Here is a 27,024-nt window from a genome sequence, read left to right on the forward strand (position 1 = left end):
AGATTTAAACCAAGCTATGGCATCATCTGCGAAGTTGAAGTGAGTCAGTTTGGACAGAAGTGCTTGATGGTCTACAGTATCAAACGCCTTCTTGAAATCCAAAAAGACTGCACCAACACAGGTGGTTTTATCAAGCAAGGATTTCACTGTTTCTATGAAGACACAGTTTGCTGTCTCTGTGGAGTGGTACTGGCGAAACCCAAATTGCATGGGGTGCAGGAGAGAGCGGCCTTGGCTAAGATGTTTGTTTAGCAGTTTGGAAATCCACTTTTCTGCAACCTTAGATACAACAGGGAGAATGCTGATGGGGCGTTAGTTTGAAATATTTGTTTTGTCTCCTGATTTAAAAATTGGTGAGACTGTGGCCACCTTCCAGTCTGATGGGACAACTGCCAGTCTGATTGATAAATTGATAAGATGTGTTATTGGGCATACCAGTGTATCTCTATGGATTTTTAAAAATTGTGTGTCAAGGCCATACGCATCTTTGGCCTTTGAGGGCTTCAGGGAGTTAATGATGTTGGCCACTTCTAACTCAGAAATTTGCTCTAATTTAAAAGTTGGCTGTCCAGGATCTAGACCTGATATCCAGCTAAAGCAACGGCCCGGGTAAACAGAGAAGCACATGGAGAGAGACCGCTAGTAACTCTACAGGAGCTGCACAGAACTACAGCTCAGGTGGGACTATCTATCGACAGGATGACGATTTGCCGTGGATTTTATAAATCTGACCTTTATGAAAAGGGTTTTAAAAAACATAGCATAGTGAAGAGAAAGCCAAAGTAAACATTCTAGAAGGCGTTCAGATGAGACCAAAGTTGATCTTCTTGGCCTGGAAGCAAAACTTCATTTTATGGCAGGAAACTAACACCGCACATGATGCCTATGGTGAAACATGGTGGCGGCGGCCCCATGGTGTGGGGAAAGCTTTTGTTCGGCGGGGTCAGGGAAGCTGGTCAGAGTTAATGTGAAGAGCTACATACTGGGGAATCCTGGAAGAAAACCTGTCCGACATTCTTTTGTAGTTTTTAATTTATAACAACAGCTGCAAAAGACTGTTTCTTCCAAGTCATAATTATGTTTAGCCCTCAGTGATGGTCCGTCAGATAAAATCCCAACAAAATGCATTGAGGTTTGTGGCTGGACCAGGACAAAATGGGGAAAAGCACAGCATCTCTGCTATTAGTGTAAATAATAGGGCTGGGTATCATCTAGGATGAGCCGATTCGATACGATTCTCGATACACAGCTCACGATACGATACGATTCTCGATACATAGCTCAGCTTGATTTGATTCCAATATCGATATTTATTACTTTGAATTAATGCTCAGTGATTCAATCACCAAAATCAGCCAAATATTATGTTTATGTTCTATTTATTGATCACAGACATATTAACAGGAAAATAAAGTGCATTTGCTTCAATGCATTTAACGTGTCACAGAAACCAAAAATGTGCCCAAACATCTGATTTTAGGGTCAAAGGAGCTTCTAAAATCCTGTCGGCCGCTCCACAAATTCGTCTCACTTGCTCTCCTTCGCTGTGAACTGTAATGGTTGCGCTGTAATAACGCCCCCTAGGGTCTTCGGTTCTCCACAATCACTATCAAGCTATTTCTGGATAATGTTCACCTAAACTAGTGCACTTTCACATCTCCCACAGGTGCTGGGTCCCAGGTATTAAGTGTTCACTTATATACAGTAATCTTGTAATTTATTTATTTATTTATTTATGTTCTTTCACTTTCTTTTTTCAAATATCACATTACACATGTCAGCTTACATAATAATATATATGATTTAGCAATGGCATCTAGGTGTTATTAGAGTGTATCTGTTGCTTTATGTCTGTTGGTTGTGTTGTTCTTTTTGTGTCTCTTTCCAGGTGATGGAGCAGACAAAGAAGGTTTTATCATTCTCTCCCTTTTATCTCCTCTTTCTTTCACCTCTACTCTTTTTTTTCTTTTCTTTCACTTTTTGTTCTTCCTTTACTCTCCCATTGTCATGTCCATATAATTTGAAATTCTCCTTGCAGGAATCATAATAAAGCTATTTACAAGCATAAATCAAGTGGAGCACTATGGCGAAAGCCGTTTGCTCCACTTGTAAAAGCAAAATCTGTCGAGCTCTATCTGGCATTGAGACATCAATTCCTATTGCCATATTGCTAGACAGGACACTGGGGGAAAAAAAAAAAAAAAAAAAAAAAAAAACGCCCCCTAGAGGTTGGGAGGTATATCGATATTGAAAGCCAGAATATCGATATTAAATCGTTTTTAAAAATATCGATATTAATCTTTATATCGATTTTTATGCACAGCCCTAGTAAATAACCCTTCAAACCGGCGTATTAATGCAGTGAGCAGACTCACCCTGTGGGTGTTTGGGTCATAGAAAAAGTTGGACCAGTTGGGATCGGTCTGCATGTATCTGAACTCGAACAGCTCTCTGAGGCACAACAGCAGGATGTTCTGGCAGACCTGAGAGAAAGAACAGACACGCGCTGTTTCTGATTTTGCTTTAGCGTTACCACTAACAGCATATATAACGATTGCTGTCGGGTACAGATGGCGGTGATACGGCAATCGGATCAAGCAGGAAAGCCAGAGGGGCCTAATGGCTCAACTCATTCGTTTTACCTCGTTCTTCAGCTCCTGGGAGAGGCTCTCAGCCTTGTCCAGCGGAAATCCAGGAACGAGTTCGGTGGTCAGGACGTGGCTGCTGCTCAGCTCTTCGATCACCTCTGGTACGTAGAAGAACGGATCGTCCTTCAGCAGCTCCCTGGGTCAGATGTGAGGAGATAAAAAGGGATGAGTGAAGCCGTACCAAAGCACGCAGGCAGTTCATATAATGCATCTGCACCTCGCAAAACATCCATATTATGGCTGCAGGATATCAGGAAAGCTTTACAATGACAGCACTGGATATAATTAACCCACATTCTCATCACTCTTCCTTGGTTTTCATCATGATGGTAGAAAGATCTACTCTGAAGATCTTAGTCAATGAAATCTATATGGGCTGTGTGCATCGAGGCCTGGAAGATATCATTATTAAACATTTACAAGGCAATGAGAAAATCTACATTTTGTCTGCTATAGTATGATTTTTTTATTTGCTTAAATATCGTCTGTTAAAAGTTCCTATTTGATCCTTTTTATTATTATTTTGTAATAAAAACTGACAAGAAAAATAGAAAACACCCAACCCACTCCAGAGAAGAGATATAAAAAGAAATGAAAAGAAACAACAAAATAAACCCACAAAGACTCATTTTTCCATATTTATCCAGGCTTGACAAATTATCAAATTAAACTCCGTACTCCTAAAAAAGACTGACAGGTTTACAATAACACCACAAGGTGGCAGTAATGCACCAAACTGCCACCGCTGTCAATTTCAAGACATCAGGGCTGTTTTTCTGCCACCTACCACCCAAATCCTCCCTAAAATCACAACAGTCAACTAGTTCAGCTCCTCCTCTATAATACAAAACCATCTGATCCAGAATCCAGTCAGCTTTGGTCTCCAGGGCGGCTTTTATAATTACAGGAAATCAAAGGACTGATCAAGGCAAAAAAAGAAATTCTCTTCACCAGAGGGGATAAAATCTTCACCTGAAGGCTTGCAAAGTAAAAAAAAAAAAACTGTGAAATGACAACAAGAAGGGATTTCTGTTGATTTAAAATCAAACGTTTTCTATAAAGTACCTGAACTTCTTTGCACACTGAGCTTCTCTGATGTAGTCACACTCCAGGGCCAGCTCTCTTCTCATCACATCAATCAGATGCTCTGGAAACAGACCTAATAACGAGCAAAGAAAAGAAACAGTTATCAAACGTTTTATGTTAATGATCCATACGTCTACATTTTGGATTTTATGGACATTTTATTGTTCTTGCATAAGCTTAACTAAATGCCTCCAAGTGTCCAACCTGCAAGGACATAACTGCACTGGGAGTAATGAATGGTGAGGATTCAGACATTAGGCAGATGTCTGACTAAGTGGGAGTAACGCATGTTTTTGGAGGTCCAAAGGAGATGAAACAAAACACAAGAGAGAAGCACGGGTTGGAGGAGGTGAAAGGTGTGCCGTCGCTGTGAGGGGTTCAGCGGGCTTTAGGGTGCTGGGATCGGTTCCCTGACTGCGTACCCTCGGGCAGAGCGTTGCTCATGTTCAGCACAGTCATCAAGTTGTTGACGTCACTGTTGATGCTCTGAGCCACACCGGGATACTGAGGACAGAGACGGACAGAACAGGTCGTTTTATTCGTTTCACCCCAGTGACTCAATGTTTTAAAAGGCAATCTCTTTAAAATATTGTCATCAAACCACTTTGTGTTGATCTGATGTTCTTCAGTTGCTGTGATACTAATTTGTGCAGCTTTTAAACATGTTGTATATCTAAGAGTAAGTATCCCGTAAGGTTTTTCTGCTTGTTTTATAGAGACTCTGAACTGTCTGCAAACAGATCAGACGGATCAGATTGTGGCTGGTTCACATACACTCTCTCCAGTAATCCCGTTTATCCCAACAACATGGGAATATCATGTGTCCACACACTTGTTTTCATCCTAACCTGGATCTTCATGGCCACCTCCCTGCCGTCCTTCATCCTCGCCAGGTGCACCTGGCCGATGGAGGCGGCTGCAAACGGACGATCCTCGAACGATGCCAGCTTGTCCCTCCAGTTTGGACCCAAGTCGCTGTTCAGCGCCTTCTACAGGCGGATGAGAAGAATTACATTTGCGGGTTGCAGTTTTATTAAAGGGACAGATGAAAGTGAATTCAACTATGGATGTCACAAAAGTCGGATTTTTTCCCCTTCCATGGTACCTTTTAAAGTCTTTTGCGATGATTAGTAGCAGTATTGTAATCTGATACGTGCAATAACCTGCAGCACACAACTGCAAATTGCAATATAAATCGAGCAATGAATTCCTCTGCTTCATCCATAGATTAAAGACGGAAACTCTGGTCAAGATGTATTTTTAGAAAATAATTCTCAGTCTTATGAAATGCTTTACTGCCAGATACGGAAAGAAAGAAAACATGTTATAGGATTTGGAAATGTGTGGTGAATGATGCAAAAACACAATATTTCACAGATAACTTGAATTATTTTGTCAAAGATTGCAAGTATAACTACTATCTTTGAAACTAAAGGATCAAAATGAAACGACGAATAGTAATGGTGTTAAATGACACCAGATACAAGATGCAGCTGTCTCCCTCGCTCCGTCCTCCTCCACTACTCAGGGAAATTAAATTTCTGTTTTATTCACATTAGGAAACCATCAGCTGGGCTTGAATTGTCCGTGACAAACGTGGCAGTTGTTTAATAATCGGCTAAGGCTAACCGGCCATGTGCTAACTGGGTCAAACTGAAAGAAGCCGTTGGTGTCACCAGAAAACAACAAAGATCGTTTGGTGATTAACACACCTGACTGAAGCTCTAGTCACACAATCTGATCTTGCCATGCAAGTACTAGTAAAACACGTTTAGATTTGGATCTAAACCCGGAATGGGTGAATGGCTCCATTAATCAGGAAATATGGCTAGGTGCTCCGCCGCCTCGGCCACTGTTAGGATTCAGTGAGTCGAGGTGAGTGATTCTTCATCAGCGCAGACAGAGTGTCTGCGTTGTGTAGCACAAGTATTTTAACCTAAAAAATACAATGTTAGAAGCTATTTATAACCTTCTAAATAAATCTATGCAAATTAATTTATTAGCAAATACATAACCATACCCTACTTTTAACTGCACTGCAAAAACAGAACTAAAAATAAGTATAAATTCCTTGAAATGAGTGCATTTGTCCTTGATTTCAGCAGGCAAATAAGATGATCTGTCAATGGAATGAGTATTTTGACCCCTAAAAAAATAAGATAGTTAGATATACTGCACTTGAAATAAGATGATGGGGATGAGTTGTTCCTATTTTAAGTGCAAAAATCTTATTCCATTGGCAAATGATCTTATTTACCAACTCGAATCAAGGATAAATGCACTAATTTCAAGAAAATTTTAGTTATTTTTAGTTCCGTTTTTGCAGTGTGTTGACCAGTTTTTTACATGTTTTCTGGTATTTTGATGCTTTATCTTTGGTGACAGGCTCCAAATCTTTGAGGTGAGAAGGCCTCCTTGTCATCACCCTAATCTTTAGCCCCCTGAACAGACTCTCTGGCTGGGCAGCTCCAAAATGCTACTAATATTTTCAGTCAGGAGAGACATATTAGTAAAAATAAAAGACAGGTTTAAATAAAAAAAATGTAATCTAAACAGGAGGGTAATAAATCATTTTGGGCTTAACTGTGTGTGCCACAAAAAAAGTTAAAAAGTTAAAAGTTGCCACTGAAACACCAGGCAAAAGGCCAACGATGTGACAATGACACAATAGCAACATGACTGGGAGCCGTGTTTGATGCTTTAATGGGGTACCGCGCACGTGACGTCACCGTCTCAAGAGCAACGCCCCTTTTGCCGCTTAGGTAGGGCATACAGGAGAGAACGCACGGATAACCAAGCGCAACAGAAACAGCGATATGACCGACTTTACAGCCGTTAAACTTTCCCAAGACGATGTTCCAGGCACACGGATTACTGGTCGAACTGTGGAAGAACACACCAACCTTCAGCTCAAACGATGGCTTGAGTGTCGAGGGTTTAAAAAGACTGGAAAACTGGCCGAGTTGATGAACGGTAAGCTTTGTTTTTTTTCCTGCGCGGCGATCATGGCAGTGTCGGCCGTTTTTTTTTTTTTGTTGTTGTTTGCAATCACCGTCCAGGAATGGGTATATGTTTAATGTTTGTCTAATTTGAAATGTTTTTGAGTAAGCTATCCTGGTAGCAGGCTATCATGTTAGCGCCTGCTACCATGATAGCCTATATGCTGTCATGGTAGCAGGCGCTACTTTATTAACATGTCGGCCACCAAAATACTCTTACCTTGACTTGATGTCGCTGGAATTGGGTCAGGATGTTCTTCGGTTGTGCCCTTTCCTCCGACAAAATGCTTGCTACATATGTACTTGAATTTGGTAACTTTTTCCGGGTTGAACTGTTGTGTAGGCCGACCGCCCCGGTGTTCCAAGCGCACACATTTCTCCTTGGCAGTCTTGAAGAAAACATCCTTCATATGCGGCCGATCAGCGTACCTCGAGTCACTATTGCACGTTCCATAGCAACAATGTTTAAAAACCATGGTCTTAGATTTGGAAAAAGCAGTCGTTTACCGAGTAAAACCAAGGGTAACGCACTTCTTTTTTACAGCGAAACAGCAGCGGGTTTCCGGAGTTTGCCCCACTGCGTACCACGTGATGTGACGTCATCGTGACGTTGTGTTTCTAAAAATAGCTCGCGCGCGGTACCCCATTGAAACTGTAACATTCATCGTTAAACATGCAGGTTTCTGTTGGGGAGAAAGCACTTACTGTCATCTGTTTGATTGGCATGAAGTCAGCGCTCTGCCTGACACGCTCAAAGATCTTGGCGAGCTGAGGGTTAATGAACGCATCATCTGAAACACACAGAAAGACAAAAAACAACACTTCTATTAGCAAGACAAAAAACCTTAACTGCAAATTTCCAAAAGAAAGCTTTTTTCCTAAAAGCACCTGAAGGAAAGAAGTTGCATAAGATCACGTCCACTAAAGACTGGATAAAAATAATCCTCATCATACTAGACCAAACGTCAACGACCAATACATCTATTTGCACCATTACACACCGCAGCGGTAAAGAGGTTCAAGCTTTTCTGTCATTTTGAAGAAAACTACACACTAATTGGCAGTGACTGCGACTATCTAAGACAAACTCTGCAGATGGTATCAATAATATCCACAGACATGTATGCCACTTAAGGCAGGGGTGTCCAAGGTAACGCCCGGGGGGCATTTGTGGTCCCTGGACTTATTTTGTGTGGCTCCCACAGGCCATTTAAGAAGGATTTGGTCCACCAGCACAGGTAGTTAATGCAGATGGAGACTTTTTAGCTTTAATTAGAGCTAATTTCTTACAGACAAGTTAAAATCTTATTACAACGTAAAATGGCAGGTATAACACAAAACACAAAGTAATTGTCTTTTAATAAACTTAGTTTTTTTTTTTTACATTCTCTTTAATTTCATAATAAACAAGACCTCGTCTATTCACACTTTTACTCAAATGCAGACTTCAATGCACCAAAATTTTTAAATTAATTTAATAATAACTGCCTAAATTACAGCAAGACTGACTCAATTTCTGTGCTTATTGCTGAGAATAGACCAAATTTCTGTCAATCAAGCACAACAGAGTTTACAAACTGAATGGCCACATATCAATAAGGCAACTACGGAAAACCCTTTTATGATTTTATCTATAATCATTTACACATCCCTTTCTTAAAGGAAATCTGACTAATATGTTTAATTGAAATATTACAAGCAAATATTATGTGGAACACCTAAAAAAAAGAAAAGAAAAAAGAGAATCACAGTATAATTTTGGTGTAGTTTTAGTCTTTTCTAAATTATATTATTTGGCATATATTCTTCCACAGCATTGGCACCCTGTGACACAAAGTTTGCAGATCCCTGAGTTAAGGCCTCTGAAGGTCTATTTTGGAACAACAGTGGAACAATCTCAGTGCAGCATTCCTGCCATGACATATGTATGCCAGTAGGGGGCAGTGATGCCTGCAGCAATTTTTATTATGGCCCTAAGCTTATTTCTGTCATTTACAGTATCCGCTGAGCATCGTCGGCTACAGACCTCCTCACCCTGTCACCGGTTTAAAGATAGCCGTCCCGCTTTTGCCACCCATGACACACGTGTGCGCCAGGCTCACCCTAACTAGAAAACAAGGAAGATTATGTGCCGTCCTTGAGTACGGCTACGTTTACTCATTCCCCGAATTGCGCTGTCCAAGTTTGCGCCCGAGATGTTTATGGTGAACATGAATACCAGAGGAAGGCGCTCACCGGGACAAGGTCAGGCTGTGGGACAGAGCAGCGGCGGTAAACAAATTCAGGACGAGGTGTTTACTGCCGTTACCTGAGCTGGGTTCATAACTTTGCTGCTGGGATGCCTGCTGCGGTTAGCAATGCACTTTAATTACCTGAAGTTTGTGCGTGAAAGCAAATAAACAGTAATCCATGGGCAGGTTAGTGTCAGGACATAATTACACAGACACGCTCATAAAACATCCCTGTGTCCACCGTGTTCACGGTCAGCTCAGAGCAGCACTAAAAGGACTGTTCCTTGTTGAGAAACGTGGAGTTCAAAGACATTTTGGAGAGTCTTAAAGACCTGGCTGGTCCTTTTCCTCCTAGGTCAACATGCTGATGAGACACTTTAAAAGATCTTTTTTTAAGGCTTTGATTGGAGTTTTAAAGACCAAATGCAAGCGTGAAGTGCACGTTTGGGGCGCGTTCTGTAGCTCACCTTGAATGCTTAGCGCTTGTCCAAGTTTAAGAGCGGCTCCTCTGACTTTGCACAAGGTTCTGACGATGCGCTCAGCGTTGGCCTCGGACAGGAAGGGGCTGGAGTCCAGAACGGCTTTCTTATTTTCACCTAAACAAAGAAAAAATAAACAAACAGTCTTGACATTTTATTTGTGTTTCATAGAAAGAGGCTTGAAGCGGTCGGCGATTCTGTTCCACACCTGGAATGTTTTCATTAAAAAGGAGCAATAAGGCAAATGTCATTATTGTGAATAGAACTAAAAAATTGTTTTGTGAAGAACTAAAAAGGTATCTTTTTAGATGGACTTTGGTATGACGCAACACACAATCTGTGTTGTTCTCCAGTCTGTTGTTTACCAAGCCGGGCCGACCGCACAGGCGTGCGCATCCATGTGAATAGCTGCCTCTCAGGGCTTAGCCCCCCCCCTGAACATAAAATGCCACCGCCAGGGCACACGTCCAGCAGATTAAAACGTTCTCTTGCTAACAGCATTATAAAGTTACGACTTACTTCACTCTTCGCTAGACATGCTCCCCCTGAAAGGTGTGGCTGTTCTGCTGTGTATTTATCCTTTGCAAATATGCGCACAGGAGGCGACGGGTGAGAGGTGAGAGGTGAAAAATCGCTCCTTTAAAAGCAGGTGTAAAGTGACTGCACAATCTGTAATCTTAAGACTTTATTTAATTAGGAAGGGCCAACTAAGATAAAGCATACTTTCTTACAGTGCATTTCAATAAGATAAGCGAAAAGAGAAACTTTAACGTAATTACAAGTCCATTAAGGGTAAAGGTATTCCTGCTTCTTCAACATACCCCTTATCCCGGATATCCCAAAATAAAACCCTGAGCATGAAGTCACCTAATTACTAAATACGAGCAGATATGTGCAAGTATGAGTCCGGCTGTTCAATGAAGGCCTCGGAGGTCTGCTAGTGAACATTAGAGAGCAAACAGGATCAATAAAGCCAAGGAACGCATCGGACGCGTCAGGGAGAAAGTTGCGGAGAACTTTAAAGCGGAGTCGGGTCATAAAACAATATCTGTGAGCTTTGGTCTTCTCTAATCATAGAGCCGGAGCTACTATAGGACGGTTATATAGGTCCAGTCAATATCTGGACCTAAGTCCAGCTGAGAATCTCAGTCAAGACTCATAGATTGATGTTCAGGGGGCCGTCTATCCGATCTGACCGAGCTGGAGCTGTTCTGCAAAGAAGAGTGAGTAGATATTTCACTCAATAGATGTGAAAAGATGATACAGACAAATCCCAAAAGATATGCAGCTGTAACTACAGCAAAAAAAAGTAGATTTACAGACTCAAAGGGGCTCAATATAAATAATAGCTGCACTCCTAAGCTTTTTATTAAGAGCTACTTTGTGTACGTCAGTCACATGACACTCAATGAAATACATTAAAGTTCGTAGCTGGGACGGGACAGGATATTAAAAAAAACTGTTACTCTTGCAAGGTGCTGTGAGAGAGAGCAGCCTGTCTGTTTAGGACACACCATTGCTGTTGTGGTGTGCCGCACCTTTAACCCGCCCGTAGGAACTCCTGACGGCGTGACAACTCGAACGAACCTAACCCGGAGCCCGACAAGCTGGATTCTCTCGTATCTCTGCGAAAATCCAGCTGCCTCGCAAAAGTAAACAAAGAACGTCCTCGGTTACGAAAGCGCCTCGACCCGACCAAACATTACGTCACGCGTCTAAAAAGGAAGACGCTTCCTTCTGTTCTGGCGACTGGAGGATCTGACGGTGTAAATATAAGTGACGGACTTGGAAGAAGCACTTCTCCGCCTCGTCCAGGTGCAGAACAGAGCGAGCTTGTTTACGAAGCCAGCTGAGGGGGCGGGGTGCGTCCGTGCGTATTTATGTCAGTAGGCCATCAGGTAGCCGCCTGCAGAGGCTTTAGCAGAGATTTAGCCGTCACTCGCTCATGGGTGCGTTCTTGTTGGGATTAGAGCACAAAAATACCAACAGCAGAGACACAAGTGCTTGAAATTTACGCCTGGGAGATCTGTTTCAGCTTAGGATTACTTGGTCATCGGTGCGGAGAAGGAATGCTAGCTTAAGAGGCGGACTCATTAGGGAGGCGGTTAAAGCGTGTTCAAGCAGGAGAAAAGAGGTATTCTTCAAGAGTGCATCATTCTAATCAATCGGAAACAGGCAGGGGGGAAAAATGTCTAAATATAGATACATTTATATTATGCAAACATAAAACACACAAATTATTAAAAATTACCTCCAGCTCCGTTCATTCCGATGCTCTTCTTGGCGACTTCTGCCAGGGCTCCTATACCTAACCCTACAGCTAAACCTGTGCAGACACAGTAAGAGACAGAGGGACTGCAGTAAACAGCTTTATTAAAAAAAGAAAACAAAAAAAAAACCAATGCATTTTTCAATACAGGCAAACACACTCAAAGTAGTTGCATCACTCAACAATACCACCATACAGTGATCTAAAAAGAGCCTTTCAGTTAACCTACGCGCACGTAAACAATGTTTCTCTGCAAGTATGAAGTGGAGCATTTAAGTCTTTATTTAATGCATTTAATGAAAAGCCTGCCATGCCACGGAGCAACACAGACTGAGCCGCTTCCTTCGTGGAATATATCTGTTGATGATGGAAACACAAAGCTGAGGGCTGTTTGTGAACTAGTTCCTCCGTGCCTAGCCAGCCTTCACCTTGCATAACCTCGCATTTCATAATCTGTTAATCAGTGGCTGGCGTGAAGCAACAAATCGGAGCTGTGTTCTCTGTATGGATGGAGGAGGACGCATTGTGTCTTCACTGTCTTACACACGGCCTGACTGAGGATCTCCTCAGCAGTAATCACAGAGCGGTATGTCACCGTGTACAGAATCAGAATATATTAATACAACATAATGACAACTCTTTTCTAATGCTGATGGTAAGTGTGCAGAAATGAAACAAAAGACAAGGCTCCTATTGTGCAATTAAAGACGTTTATAAAAATATCTCTCTGATGTCAGAGAGTCCTCTTCCCTGACTGACAGGTACTTTTCCAGTGTGAGCACAAGCGCCTGTCCATCACTAGACGCAACAGAGCAGCAATGTGTTTATGAAAACACATTGCTGCTCTGTGTGTGCGCTCTCTACCGACTGACACACTTTAACAATATATATATATATATATATATATATATATACACACACACACACACACACACCGCAATTAGAGTGAAATTGGAAATAAATAAAACGAAAAGAAAAAAAAATCCCCTTTTTAAATGCCTATAATTTATAAAACAATTGAATGATTATATTTGAAATTCACTAAATCAAATTTAGAATTACACAAAGAAAGCATATACAATTATTTCAATATTTGAATTATCCTATGGCTTCTTGTGCTAGAAAGCATCATGCAATGATTGAGACTGCATTAATCTTCATGCTTATTAAATTGCACTGTCCCCTTTCAAATAAATCCAATCAAATTTAGGAACCAGAACATTTTAAAGTTTATTTACAGTACCCTATTGATTCTTTTACAGAATCAGTACCATAAACTTGTCAGATTAGGACTAAATAAAGGCCCTTCAAAGCACCCTCTGTGATCTTCAATGCTTTAAGGTTTAAATTTGGCAATTTTAGTGTTTTGTTTGCTGCGGTCTAAACCAGACCTAGTTTAAAACCTAGAAACCCAGATGTCTAGAACACTAAAACAATCAGCGCAATGGGTCTCTTTTTAATGTGCATTCAGCTTTTGGTTAAAATACTGTTTATTGAAACGGTCAACTCAGTTTCTGATGTGGTAAATCTAAGACAGATGATGTCATTGAAATATAAATGGATATAAAACACTAGTTTTTACAACATTTTCTTTTTCAGAAAAAAGAAATAATACAGTCTGGAAAACTTTTTCCTTCTAACTGAGACCTGGAAACTGATGAATTTCACACATTTCCAGACTTTTTCAGTGTATAGAACCCCCCCAAAAAAGTTAAACAGACCGGAAAAATCGGAATGGCTAACCTGTAGAGCAAACCCTTTTATGTTGACTAGAGCCGAAATAATCACATATTTTATGTATTTCCTAACTTGCATATGTATGTGGTTTCAATTTTAATTGATAAAGACATCTTAAGTAATTATTTATTCATTAATTCAATCATTGCTGGAGAAGCGGTTCTTGTGGCGTTGCAGTGCACAGCTTACACGCTCATTCTCCTACTGTAAAATAGTCCTCTAACCAAAAAGGTCCTCAAAACCTTCAGCACAATCTTTGAAAGCGGCAAGAACCATGGCAACGGCGAGGAGGCACCAGAGCCAGGCTGCAGCCAGAGAAACGAGCTGACTCATGACTATAAACGAGCTGTTTTTGTTTTTCTCCCTCTCCCCGATACCAAAATCTATACATTTTGCACGCACAGCTGGGAGAAAGATAATGAACTGGTTGAGGTTTATTACGGGAGCGTCGCAGGAGAGCGAAGGACGGGCAGAGGCCACGTTACTCCACCACCTCTCCCCCACGCTTTTCAACACCTTCTAAATGTTACCGCTGTCAACGTGCTGAATCATCCCAGGACGACCGGCTGCGTCTCACTGTAGCCCCTGTAAATCCTGCCGCTTTGGAAACCGGCTGCAGCCAAAGTCTGACGCACGTGTTTGCATTGGCCCTGCGCTCCGATTTATCCCAGACCCTTCCAGTGTTTTTTTTTTTTTTTTTTTTTTTAAACGCTGTATGCTTGCTTTCAAAGCGCCAGTTTGAAGTTCAAGAAACATGGTTGGGTATACAGCGTCTTAAACTAAGCTGCAAGCTCCCGATTGGCTGCGCTACGTGGGAGCTTTCCGATATTTGTCTCAACGCAAAGCCTGTGATTAGACAAAAAAAAAAAAATCTAGATGTGAGCAGATCCAGAAATGTTCTAAAATCTGACCTGCTTTCAAGCATTTTAATGCACTTTACAAGCTGCCTCGTGAGAAAGTTCGTCGAGGCCAAAAGGTAAAGAAAATGTGAAATGCAGAGAAACTTTCCATTAGTTGCTCAATGTTTGATCTTTATAGAGAAGAAAAGGGGGACTTTCCACAATGTTGCCCCACTTTCTATCTATATCAGGGTCTGGATAAAAAAAAAAAAGAAGTTATACGTTTGTGGGTCAGAGGGGGATTTTGTTTTACCTGAATTAATCCATCTTGTAACATCCATTTCCCTAAAGCCATGTTCTGATTGTTACCATTTGCACACACAATGCTCAGACCGGGCCATCTGTGGCCCGATCATCCAGTCAATTACTCATTTTAAGTTTATTTCAACCTATTGGGTCCCCGGAACTTGAGGGTTAATAAGAGAAGTACCCTAAAGAGAGGTAAAAAATGTAAAAGGCTTAAAACCATAAGCTCTGATTTATGAAATCAATTGCGTTATATATGAGAAGTAAATATCCACAAATAACGCAAGCACAACCCCGTGGGAAGGTGCAACGCTACCATATTCTGAACGAGCGCAACAAAAGCTCGCTCTTTATTGGCTGCTGCTCCGTAAACATGTTGTGAAGCTGAACTCCTCCGTCAGATCAGACCGAATATGAAATCTCTGCAGAGTCCAGAGGGAACAACTATCCGCAGGGACCCCTTTAGACTCGCAGCTCAAAGGTCTTTGAACTTTCATTTTGAGAAACGATCCTAGTTTGACAGCAGACCCAGGTGTGTCTTTCCGAACCACGCAACCCTCAGCTCTACGGCAGGATTTGAAGCAGGAAAATATTTGAATTTGCTCTAAGAAAATGTAACTTTCACTTAAATACCAGGCATACCAGGTGTTTAACTAAGGGTTATGGTACTGAGAGAGCCTCAAATCAGTCTAGGATATGTGGCTGTAAGACTGCAGAGATTAAACTGTGGGATGGATGCAATGTTTTGGGTTATCTGTCATGGTTACACTCTGCTGCTGCTGAACATGCACGCATGCAGGACACCTATGACTCCACATATAGTCAGACTAACAGCTAATGAATCATCCACGGATTCAGACTCGCTCGCGGAGTCACGTCGGCGTACCTCCAAAGTTGGCCAATCGGCCGAGCCGGGTCACGGGCACCTTCCTCTCTCTGGCTCTTTCACTCAACTGCGGAAGACACAACAAGACGACACCGTCACGTCAAAATGCTGCACTGCAGGAGTAACAGCTGAAGTCTGACTGCCGCTACGGGACCAGGCCTTACCATCTGTTTGTGTGGCTTCGAGTCGGCCCTCTTGCTCTGGCTGGTTTTTTCAATGTCCTCCGCTGTCAGTCCCCCCACCGAGGACTGGTCCTGATGGTAGCTCCTGAACTGAGCGACTGGCTGTTGACCGCTGGCCTCCCGCAACGCACGTCTTTCCAGGGCGTGGTTATACAGCCGATGTCCGAGGTAATGCCTGTAGCAGATCGACACTGGTATTTGCCAGAACTCTTAAATAAAACAAACTGTTGACGGTGAGAGAAGCAGACAGTACATACCCGGCACCTTGGTGGTATGATCTGGTGTGACCCATAAACTGGTTACTTGGATCTTTGTACCCGTCGAACATCGACTGCTTCCCACCGACGTTGTTAGTCCCCGCTGTCGCGTCGGTACCCGTCCCCGAGTGGTCGGCGGTAAAGTCTGTGTGTTCTTCCCTGAACTCCGATGCTGAGAACGACGTCTCGTCCTGAGGAAAGTCAAAGTCCGACTCGGACGCGCTTTGCGGCTGCTGGCCGGACAGCTCCTGCGAACAAAAGGCGGATGCACCTCGGGTCACGCCAGGTGCAAATCAAACCCCCCGAAAAGGCGCTGCTCCGTCCCCAGCGAGCGCGCTGACAGTACAAACAGAAACTCGCCTGCATTTTCGTCATGGCCACAGACAGGCCTTGCTCTGCGGCTGCCTGGACGCTCTGGACGGCGGCACCAACGCCTGCAACTCCTGCGTATGAAAACACAAAATACAACCAGTCATCAAAGGGTATAATGCTGTACATTCATCCCAAGTTGTCTGTTCTACTATGACAGTTTTATTTTGCCCTTTTGCAATAAGCCCAACAAACACCCTCAAATGTGCCGTTTGAGGGTGTTTGCCTAAGCTCCAAGTGCAAAAAGTCTAGATAAACATATCGGCATCGAATCAACTGTTCACCTAGTCAAGCACAGGTGCGGTGAAAGCTGAGCTGACAGCATGCATACTTTATAAACCTTCCAAGTCATATTCATATGCAAAACCCAACGGACGGATTTGGCCTCACTACACATGCAACACTAAATGGATCTTTTGAATATCCAAAAAAGAAAAAGAAAACTACATGTATTTTCAGCTACATCTGCGTTACCTTAAGACGTCTTTATAGATGCACTGTTATAAGTTTATAATGCCTGATGACATGCAAAGCCTGTCATCTTTCCTCTCCATTTACGCATTATTTCCAATTAAAGTTGCCAATTAACTTTGTGTTGGATTTAAATCAACCCGTATTTTAAGGATTTTAAAGTAATGATTTGAGAAATTAATTGGAAAGTTCTTTGGGATGACATTTGCCGTGAACTGCCGCTGCCCTAACCATTAACCATTAACATACCTTTGCAGTATCTTGCAAAAGTATTTTTCAGTTTTCGACACATTACAAATCAACTTTAATGTAACTAATTGGAAATTCAAGTCAACAGGAGTGAAAGGAAACGGATGAATGGTTTTCAAAATGTTCTCCATGTGACAATGTGGTGGAAGCATCATGCTGTGGTGGTACTTTTCTTCATCAGGGGGAGTTGATGGGGGAAAAAAACAGAGCTTTTGATTGATTTCTTGTTCATAATTTGTTTTGCATAATTTTAGTTTTCTATTTCTATGCTCTCTTTGTGTTTTTATTTTTAGCACTTGCTTTATCCTTTAACCCTTTGAGATTTGCTTAAATATAAAATGCACTACAAATAAAATGCATTATTATTATTATAGTCATTAAGACTAGGGTTGAGGCTAGATTAAAACATGAATCCAAAGCTACAATGCAATCATTTATATCAAAGGCATATTCATGAGCTATAAAACTGAGCTATTTTGCAATTCTGAAAAATTGTTAAAACCTCAATATGAGAAAAGCTGCAAGAGACGTACTCCACAAAAAATGTGCAACCTTCAGTGCAGCAAACAATGTGTTGAATCAGAACCACTGAAGAGATACGAACTGCACACGTTTTAACAAAATAAAATGTGACAATGTTTTCTATCTACACAACAATGGTTTGTAACAGTGTGTTGGCCCATAACATCAACCTCCAACAAAATACATCGAAGGTTAGTTGTCGTAGCATAAAGAAATGCAAACTGCACATGTTTTAACTAAATAAAATGTGACAATGTTTTTTATCTACACAACAATAGTTTGCAGCTGTGTGTTGGCCCATAACATCAACCTCCAACAAAATACATTGAAGGTTAGTTGCTGTAGCATAAAGAAATGGGGGAAAAAAAGTTTTGCAAGGCACTGAAATGAGCTCAAAATAATATGAACATTTTATAAGTAAAGACTTAGGCTAGGTTCACACTGCAGGGAAAAAGTGACCCAAATCTGATCTTTTTGCCTGTATGTCACCCGTATCTATCTTTTTCTTGGGAGTGTGAAAGACTTAATTCCGATCTTTTCACCCCCCCCCCCCCCCCAAAAAAAAAATCTGATTTTTGCCACTTTCATATGTGGCATTAATTCGGATACGTATCGGATATTTTTCAAAGCTTCCACGGTCCGAACAGCGGTGACGCATTTTATCCGACTTTCGTGTCACTGTCCTTGCCCCAACCACACATCCACACAGAGTAGTAGCAGTTAGCGCTCCGTAAAAGACCATTATTAATAGCTTTCTTCTTACCTTACGTTGTCTTGCTATGATGTCGTCTTAATATCGTCGGCTTCAATTGTGCAACAGCTTTCTAATAATAACCAGGACAGGCAGCGGCCGGTATCCGCATTTTTCTAACAAAGCCACCACAGCCAGCCTCAACTTAGCCAATTACTACAAACAATTACTTCACCATTACTTCCGTAAACAGTGCTCTGCTGAGTGACGTCTCCTTCTGTTATCTGTGCATGAGGGTTGCTTTGAACTGTTCAGACAGAAGTCTGACAACAGCTGCATTTAATAGTAGTATGAATGGCCACCTCAAAAAAAAAGCTGATTTCAGCAACAACAAAACAATGAGCATCAAGACCTGCAGTGTGAACGTAGCTATAGAAAAAGGCTGAAGCATTAAAATTAGTTATTACAATAGAAAGTGGTTTGATAAGTCAGCTAACCAGCACTGCTAGCTCGCTAGCAAGCGAGCTAGCAAGCTACTCACATCTCCACACTGTTCGATATTGAATATTTGGTTCCCCTTAATTTCCTTAGCTGTTTGTATAGATTGCTACTAAATAAAACAAAGTTTTGGGAAATCTGTTGCTTAGTGTACGTACCGGTACCACTGCGCAGGGCGTTGCTCTGGGTCTCCACCACAGCCTGGCTCAACTTAGCCAAGCCACGCATTAGCAACATCATATCACCCGCCATGATGGTGCTGGACACAGAAATAAGAGCAGAGGTTAACCTTACATTAGTTATCCAGATGGAAATATATTCTACCATGAATTAATATAAATGAACACACGTTCAGATATGTTTGGGTGTGAGGATGGCCCGTCCACGGGGATGAAAGGGGAGAGAAACAAAGACCTGAAGACCGACAAGGATGCAAATGGAAAGGAATAAAACTTGTCAACACTCTTAGTCCTGCCAACAAGTACGCTCGCACACGAACATGCACAGCTGTTCTGACTTTAAGTCGATGACCAAAAATACTCATGACCTCCACTCTGTCCCCATTTGGACGCACATACACACACACACACACACACAGGGGGTAACGCGAATCCCGCGCAGGCGAGCGGTGAATATGCAGTCCAAGACTGGATCTGAAAATGTCACTGGAAACGCGAGGGGAGGAGTGCAAAACAAACGCCACAGCTATTTCAGGGCTCGAGCCACTGTAGGTGCACGTGTTTGGTTTATGTTCAAGGTCTGCCACCGCACTGTACTCCTCTCAGGTTCTTATACAACAGACAAGTTTGCGAGACTGCTTTCTATTAAACCTCATCTTAAATACTTCAAACTAAGTAAAATAAATTCGGGTGAATTCAGGTCACAGACAAAAAATATATATCTTTTGAGTCCCATTTAAACAGTACAGACATTGCATTCCAGTCTGTTGCAATATTCTACGGCTGTTTTGACACAGGTGATCCATTGATGGTGTGACAATGTGCTTTGGCTGGGACTGAGTCCTGTGCAAAAAGCTGCTGCTGCGAAGAGTCGCAGCAAAATACGGCTGTGCATGAATTGCTACACATACACTGACAGAGTCAGGAATTAGGTCATCTTCCTGCTTCAGGCCTGTTCTTTGTATACTTTGCCACTGACCCCTGGTGAACCCACAGCCGTTTACTTACCAGGCGAACATGTTGGCAGATGATGCAGTCGACCTGGGACTACACCACATCCTGCACCGCCTCGACCACCTAGGCAGGCATGGCAGGATCCTGTTTGTGAACTTTTAACTCAGCCTTCAGCATCATCAGTCATCCTCCACCAGAAGCTCACCCAGCTTACAGCGCCGTTCTCCACCTGTCAGTAGATGACCGGCTTTCTACCTGACCAGCAGCAGCAGGTGAGGCAAGGTAGCATCTTCTCTCGCACAAGAACCATCACCGTTGGCACCGCCCATGGGTGTATCCCACCCCCCTCCTCTTCTTACACAAATGACTTCCCCTAAGCAGATGTGTCAGAGAAACTCCTGAAGACTGAATTGTGCTGGATCAGCCCAATAATCCAGGACAGCGATGAGTCTGCATACAAGACTGGAGGTGGATCTGCTGGTCCATTGGTGCGACCAGACCCACCTGGAGTTTAACCTGCTCCATCTATGGAGATGACAGAGGACTTCCGGAGAACTCCCCCAATAATTCCTCCCTTCAGCATCCCCAACAACACTGTCTACTGTGGATCACTTGAGGTTCCTATAGGAGCCACCTTTTCTGGACCTGAAATGGTCCTCACACACAGACACTGTTCGGAGGAAGGCCCAGCGGCAACTCAAGAAAAGCAACTTACTGCTAATAATCTTCTACACTGCCAATTACTCAGTCTTTCCTGTGTTCGTCCATCCCTGAATAAGTTTACTGTCCAAAAAACAGGACAGGTCCAGACTACAACTCACATTTAGGTTTGCCAAGAGGATCATCAGGGTCGACCTTCCATCTATCCAGGACTCTTTCTATATATAGTTTGATGGGTAAAAAATATTATATTATAGGGTTACAACAACGAATCGATAAAAACCGACAATACATTGGCAACGAATTTCATCATCGATTCATTGTGTCGAGGAGCAGTTTACTTGATATGCCGACCATTGTCATTGCTGATTGGCTGTAGAGCAACGTAAACGAGGCGGAGCCGTATTTTCAATTTCTATTTTTTGTAGTAAACTCTACAAATGACGACACAGAGAAAACGACTCGAACAGTAATGGTGAGCTTTAATACCGCCCCCTAGGGGTTGGGAGGTATATTAATATTGAAACCTAGAATATCTACATTAAATCATTTTTAAAAACATTAATATTAATCTTTGTACCGATTTTTATGCACAGCCCTAATATTGAGATGGTCTATGTTGTGTTATATTTATACTTTTATGTACTCCAGGAGGTTATTTTTCAGCCGTTTCTCATATGAAGCTGTTAAAAATAAATGTGCCTAGGAGACATTTGGGATAAAGTCCCAAAAGATAGGGAGCACGTTGCGCTTCACAAAACCAAAAAATAAGTAGCATGCTAGATTTGATGTGGTACAAGAGCTCCACAGTGACACAGGACCTGAAATAGCATGGAATCATTGATGAGGGTGAAGAGAACTCAACAGCAGGGTCAGGCATGTCTTATAATATCTGACGTTTGTTCTGCTTCAAAGTGAGAAGACCCTGATAGTTCTTGGCTCGCGGAGTCCTGCGTGGCCAAAGTCATGCTCCGGGGTGCCGCGTTAACGTCAGTCTGGTAGCTCGTCTAATGCGGCTGTTAGCTGGAGACAGGAGCTATGTTCATATGCGTAACGTTCTCTGATCAGACTGAAATGTGTTCAGATTAAAAGAAAGTATTCCGAATGCACAGTTTATATCGGCTCAAAAATCAAATAATCCGATCATGACGTGCGTTTACTTGAGCCAAGATTTTTCAAAGTAGAAACTCTCTGACATTAGCAGAGGTGGTGAATTTCCGCAGAGTTTTATACTTCTTCATGCGAGAAAAAAAAACAAAGCAACAAACGCGGAGGTGGGTTGGTGCCGACCATTCTGAGCACATAGAATGGACCCGTACCGGGTTCTGAGAGTGGCTGAGACTTCGCTTTCCATAATTACACTACAGGCTCAGAAACTCGTGCTGTTTCTGTTAAGAGAATGGGAGGAAATTATGATCATCCCTAAATGTTCTGTGCTGCTCAGCGCTGCGGCTCCATCCTCCACATGCATTTTGAGTTCATGAATTAATCAGAACAAGTGTTTAGATGGATGCTAATTGGATTATGGATCATAAACCAGCCCTCATTAAGCTTTGAGTCTGAGTGGAGGTATTGTATGGGAGAGAGGAGCAGGGCTCTAAACTAACTTTTCAATAAAGACTAAGTCTTTATTATTGTTGTGTAACCATAGTGACATTTTAGTGAGATACTCAAAATGATAAGAGGCAGAAATAAATTAAAAACACTTACAGAAAGACGAGACATAAACATCACTGAAGGACACCCTCAAAAATGTAAAAACCTCAGAAGAAATACAAAGTATTGTATATCTAACACCCGTTACGACTCTTCAAAGAAAAATTTGAAAAACGTATAGAATAAACGTCCTTGGAAGAAAAATATGTACAAGGGCAAATGTAGTATGTAGTATTTACAGAAGTGGTGTTTTTGCACTGGTTGCATTTTTATGCCCAATTTTCTTCCCTGGGTGCACTAGAACAAGGGTGAGGTTCAACCAAACCACATCTGACACCAGTTTTACATCTTCACTTTTGTTGTGTTAAATCACTCTTTACATATACATTGACTATTAAATGATTGACTTACAATTTAGTTAACATAAACTTCTTTATTTGAAGCAAAATTATTTATTACCTTATATTATTGTAAGTAGCAACTTGTTTTTTGTGGGCTTATATACTCTCAGTCCAAATGCTCCATTTTTGGAAATAAACTTTTTTGTCTGATTGATTGATTAATCGTAAAAATAATCGACCCATTAATCGATTATAAAAAATAATTGTTAGTTGCAGCCCTAGGATATTGAAGAAGGGCTGAGCAATATATTGAGAAATTTAAAATATCGAGATTTTAAAAAAAGGTGAAACTATCGTTTATATTGAGTAGGGCTGGGTATCATCTAGGGTCAGCCGATTCGATACGATTCTCGATATAGCTCAGCTTGATTTGATTCCACTATCGATATTTATAACTTTCAAATTAATGCTCAAAGTCATTTTATCAACAAAACCAGCCAAATATTATATTTATGTTGTTTATTGAACACTGATACATTAACAGGAAAAAAAAGTGCATTTGGTTCAATGCATTTAACGTATCACAGAAACCAAAAATGTGCCCAAACATCTGATTTTAGGGATGATGCCGCTTCTAAAATCCTGGCGGCCATTACGCAAATTCGTCTCACCTGCACTTCCTCGCTGTGAACAGTAATAGTGAGCTTTAATACCACCCCCTAGGGGTTGGGAGGTATATTTATATTGAAAGCCCGAATATCTATATTAAATCATTTTTAAAAACGTCACTATTTATCTTTGTATCGATTTTTATGCACAGACCTAATATCGAGATGGTTTATGTTGTGTTGTATTTATACTTTTATGTACTCCAGTAGGTTATTTAAATTTGTTAAAAAAATAATTTGCCTATGAGACATTTGGGATAAAGCTTTGCTAGAGGTGCCCTTTTATAATAACTTAATAAAAACAAAAACATGAAGAAAAATATAATATATCAGCATTCAGCCTAATAATATCACCAAGCCCTATATTAAAGTAATACTTTTAATCAAACAGTTTCTATGGTTTATTGTCTTTTTCAAGAAAGCCCAGAGAAAGTGCAAGAGTGACCAGAGTTGCTTCGTGCTGTATAGAGAAGGACGGCAGCACTGAACTCCACCACCTGTTGCTGTTCACTTTCAGTCAGCTGGCTGAAAGGAGGCTCTCACACTTTTCCTATGTTTATGCAGAATCCCAAGACATGATGAAACATTGCTATTTTTACTAAGATTATCATTCTGCGAGGGTTTCCTACAGGCTCATGTCTAATGCACTGTCACCTTAATAATAAAGCTATAAAATGTGTTTCATCCCAACAAATATATAGATAATCATTCATTTGCATGTTACAAAACAGATAAAAAAAACTTTAAGGACTTTGTTAAACTGTTAATTTAAAAACCTTATAAAAGTGATTTAAAATGGCCACTTAGCTCTTTACTAACACCGCAGAGAGGGAGAGGAAAACTTAAAGGTTAATTTTTTTAAAGCTCACACACTGTGATAATACAGTGTATTGTGTGCTAAAGTCTCTCTCTCCACAAGCACACATATATGACCCTCAGCTGTCGTCTGCTGCACAGGATGATATGGAAATAGCCGCAAAGTTTGAGTCACTGTCTGATCCCTAACAGGAAAAAAAAAACAAAAAAAAACTCACTGCCCTTGGCTGCCAAGCCTGTGCCAAAAGTGAGAAATGATTCCCGATGCTGTGAAGCGGTGAGAAGCCAGAACAGTGCCATCACCGCTTCTTACTGGGGAAACTAAAATTAGACCACGTTCCCCGAAAGATGACGAGGCTGGAGTTAGTCTGGGCTCCATTTTCACATATGAGAAACTAAAATTTTCTTAGCGGATAATAATGTGGATAAAAATAATGTGTACACCAAGTTGGTGATCATTGTCTCCATAAATTATTAACAGTTTATTCTTGTTAAAAACGCAGCAATCAGCCAGTTTTCCTCTGACAGGTTCTAATCAGTGAACCACAGGTCAAATACTGAAAAACCTGAGGGTGGGAGTGTCCTATTCATTAAAAACACCAAAACTAAGAGCTCCTAACTAAGAAACCATCACTTTGCACAATTCCCCCACTGTTTTTGAGTTCAATTAAAAATCCTCACATCAGCGAGGATAATCTTGCAGTTGATTTTCTGTTGTTTAAAAAGAGGGCTGCACTATATTAGGAAGACACAAAACTATGGGGTGTCAAGTGGACCAGTGGTGGAGCAGACACCCCATATGTTGATATGTTGAGGCTGCAGTCCTCGACACAGCCATCCCAGGTTTGATCCCTGGTCCCAGAGTCATCGACTGCTTGCCTCTGCCCTACTTCCTGTCCAGTCACCAAGAACTAGATCAGATAGTCCATATCTAGTTCTTGTAATATATTTTAACAGACTGACACTTTTCTATGACTATTACAAAAATGAAAATCACAGTAATAACAGTCATATTTTGATTTATTAGTCATATCAGCCTGTTATAATTCTACAGGGTAAAAAATAGCTTTTAAACCTATACCTCTAGCAGTGGGGAAATTTCCATGTGTTTATCTTTGTGGCTGTTTTCGCACGTTTGCCATCCTGGACGAGCCCCTCTTTTTGCAGCCAGAATAGATTGGGTACACAAGATTATTTGGCTATGAATTGAAGAAAACTATCGATCCCTGTATTTTTGATTCCATCAATATGTTTCAGACGCCAAGCCTGTGTTTTAAAGGGTCTGTTATTAGTGTTGAATGCATAAGTCCTAGTTTGACCACTCAACATGACAATTTTCACACTGGTAGCAATAAAAAGCAGGTTTGGTTACCAAAGAAGATTTTAAATGTTTAATTTCCTCCAAAATGCAGAAAGCGCTTTTAAAAAAAAATCAGTGTAGAATAATCCAGTTCAGAATCACTGAGAAATTCAAGTGCAGTCAATATTCCTTTAAAAAAAGAAGAAGAAGATTTTTCAAGGAATATTCCTTGTAAAAAATAAAATGAAAACTAGTAAAATAGCCCCCAGACAGATTGGCGTCCTGGGTGGTGAGCCATATTCGGCCACCTCAACAACAACAGCCGCTTTCTTTGATACTCTATTGACGTCAGTTTTATTTATACAGAACATTTCATACCGCAATCGCAGACTCAATGTACCTTAGAAGGAAATATAAAGGATAGATTGTGAGAAAAAATACAGACAATATAGAAAATTAAAACAAATATAGTTTAGAAAGCACACATCACATGCTGAATCAATAAAGAGAAATATACAAATAATACATTTTATTCTAGTAAAATACAAAATCCTAGCTAAAGTTTGGGGCAATCAATCACAATATTATGATAAAACAATGGTAAAGTTGTTCACTGTAATAATTCCAACGCATAAAAAACACAACCCTGTGTTGCAACGTTACTTATACTTCATCTACACAACTTATGACCACATCTATGCGACGTTGTGTCATTAAATCTTTTCAGAACAACTCCTTCACCATAAAGCCTTCGAGGTCGCCGCCATATAGTCCTCAAAGTGTCCACGGCGGCCTCCCTTTAAAGTCTTCCTCGAGACCGCGCGGCCACGAGACTTGACGGAAACCCACGAGCGCGGTGCAGCGATGTACTCCATGTTTTAGCTAGCGCTATAATAAGCGGGTTAAAGCGCCCATGGCTGCTGCTCCGAGGCTCTGGAAGTTTGTGCGAGCAAGCTCGGTGAGTTTAGCAGCCATAGATCTGCCGCCATATGTCGGGTTGGTCCGCACGCTGACCCCGCATTATAGTAGCCTGGCCGGTTTAAGGGTGAAAAGCTGAGGTAAACTCGACTGTTTTTTAAAGCTAGCTGCACGAGTTTGTCCTGTTACGCCTATGCATTTAAAGAAAAAAAAAAAAGGTTGGGTTTGAGGAACTCACCAGCAGCCGTCCTGCAGAGTCCCCGCTGTCTATCAGAGGTCAACAGTGGCGAGCGACTCGGAGTAAACACCCCGTCTTCAGATTCGCCGCAGAGATGCGCAGAGGATGTTGTTTATTTGATTGAAAGAGTTTGGAAGATTGCTCGTCCTCCTTCTTCTCCTCCTCCTTCTTCTCCTCCTGCAGGCAGCGCTTGATCCAGCCTCTGTCAACACGAGGTCATACCCTGTTTCCCAACTTCGCGCAGCAAGAGCAGCCCAGAGTCGCGTATTGACGCAACCTTTATCCTGCGATCAAAAGTAACCTTTCACGGCGCTCGCCTCAACACTTTACCTTCCTGCGCCCTCAGTCCCTGTTTCTGGGCTCATTAGCTTCCCCTTTGGTATGCAGAAGGGAAGGAGAGATATGCATCAACATGGTTTAACCTGGTTTATGCAGGACTCTGGTTGTTTTTTTCCCCTCTCCCACGCCCCGCCCACTCTTCCTCATTGGTCCTTCGTAGTTTGTTTACAGTCAGGGGAGTTGGATCCGGGAGGCCCCAGGTTGCTCCTCAAGAAAAGAAAAAAAAACTCTGGCTG

The 27,024-nt window shown here is 41.6% G+C and overlaps 1 protein-coding gene across 2 annotated transcripts in view; it reads right to left on the reverse strand.

Annotated features, from left to right (window-relative positions):
• coq8aa (coenzyme Q8A, genome duplicate a) overlaps positions 1-26,891 on the reverse strand; it is a 30,480-nt gene extending 3,589 nt beyond the window's left edge. Inside the window, exons 1-15 of one of the 2 annotated variants that reach the window (XM_021324756.2) lie at positions 26,450-26,891; positions 19,069-19,133; positions 18,878-18,978; positions 16,280-16,362; positions 15,920-16,167; positions 15,645-15,837; positions 15,481-15,547; positions 11,695-11,769; positions 9,432-9,560; positions 7,439-7,524; positions 4,583-4,723; positions 4,157-4,238; positions 3,714-3,807; positions 2,643-2,784; positions 2,376-2,483 (exon numbers count right to left, since the gene is read on the reverse strand). In XM_021324756.2, the coding sequence (XP_021180431.2) occupies positions 2,376-2,483; positions 2,643-2,784; positions 3,714-3,807; positions 4,157-4,238; positions 4,583-4,723; positions 7,439-7,524; positions 9,432-9,560; positions 11,695-11,769; positions 15,481-15,547; positions 15,645-15,837; positions 15,920-16,167; positions 16,280-16,362; positions 18,878-18,971 (1,542 nt within the window). In that variant the 5' untranslated portion in view covers positions 18,972-18,978; positions 19,069-19,133; positions 26,450-26,891. The remainder of the gene's footprint in view (positions 1-2,375; positions 2,484-2,642; positions 2,785-3,713; positions 3,808-4,156; positions 4,239-4,582; positions 4,724-7,438; positions 7,525-9,431; positions 9,561-11,694; positions 11,770-15,480; positions 15,548-15,644; positions 15,838-15,919; positions 16,168-16,279; positions 16,363-18,877; positions 18,979-19,068; positions 19,134-26,449) is intronic. The other variant, XM_012879038.3, reaches the window with a different exon arrangement.
• Between the last annotated feature and the right edge of the window lie 133 nt (positions 26,892-27,024).

This window comes from Fundulus heteroclitus, chromosome 15 (assembly GCF_011125445.2).
Source record: "Fundulus heteroclitus isolate FHET01 chromosome 15, MU-UCD_Fhet_4.1, whole genome shotgun sequence".
NCBI classification, from domain to species: domain Eukaryota; kingdom Metazoa; phylum Chordata; class Actinopteri; order Cyprinodontiformes; family Fundulidae; genus Fundulus; species Fundulus heteroclitus.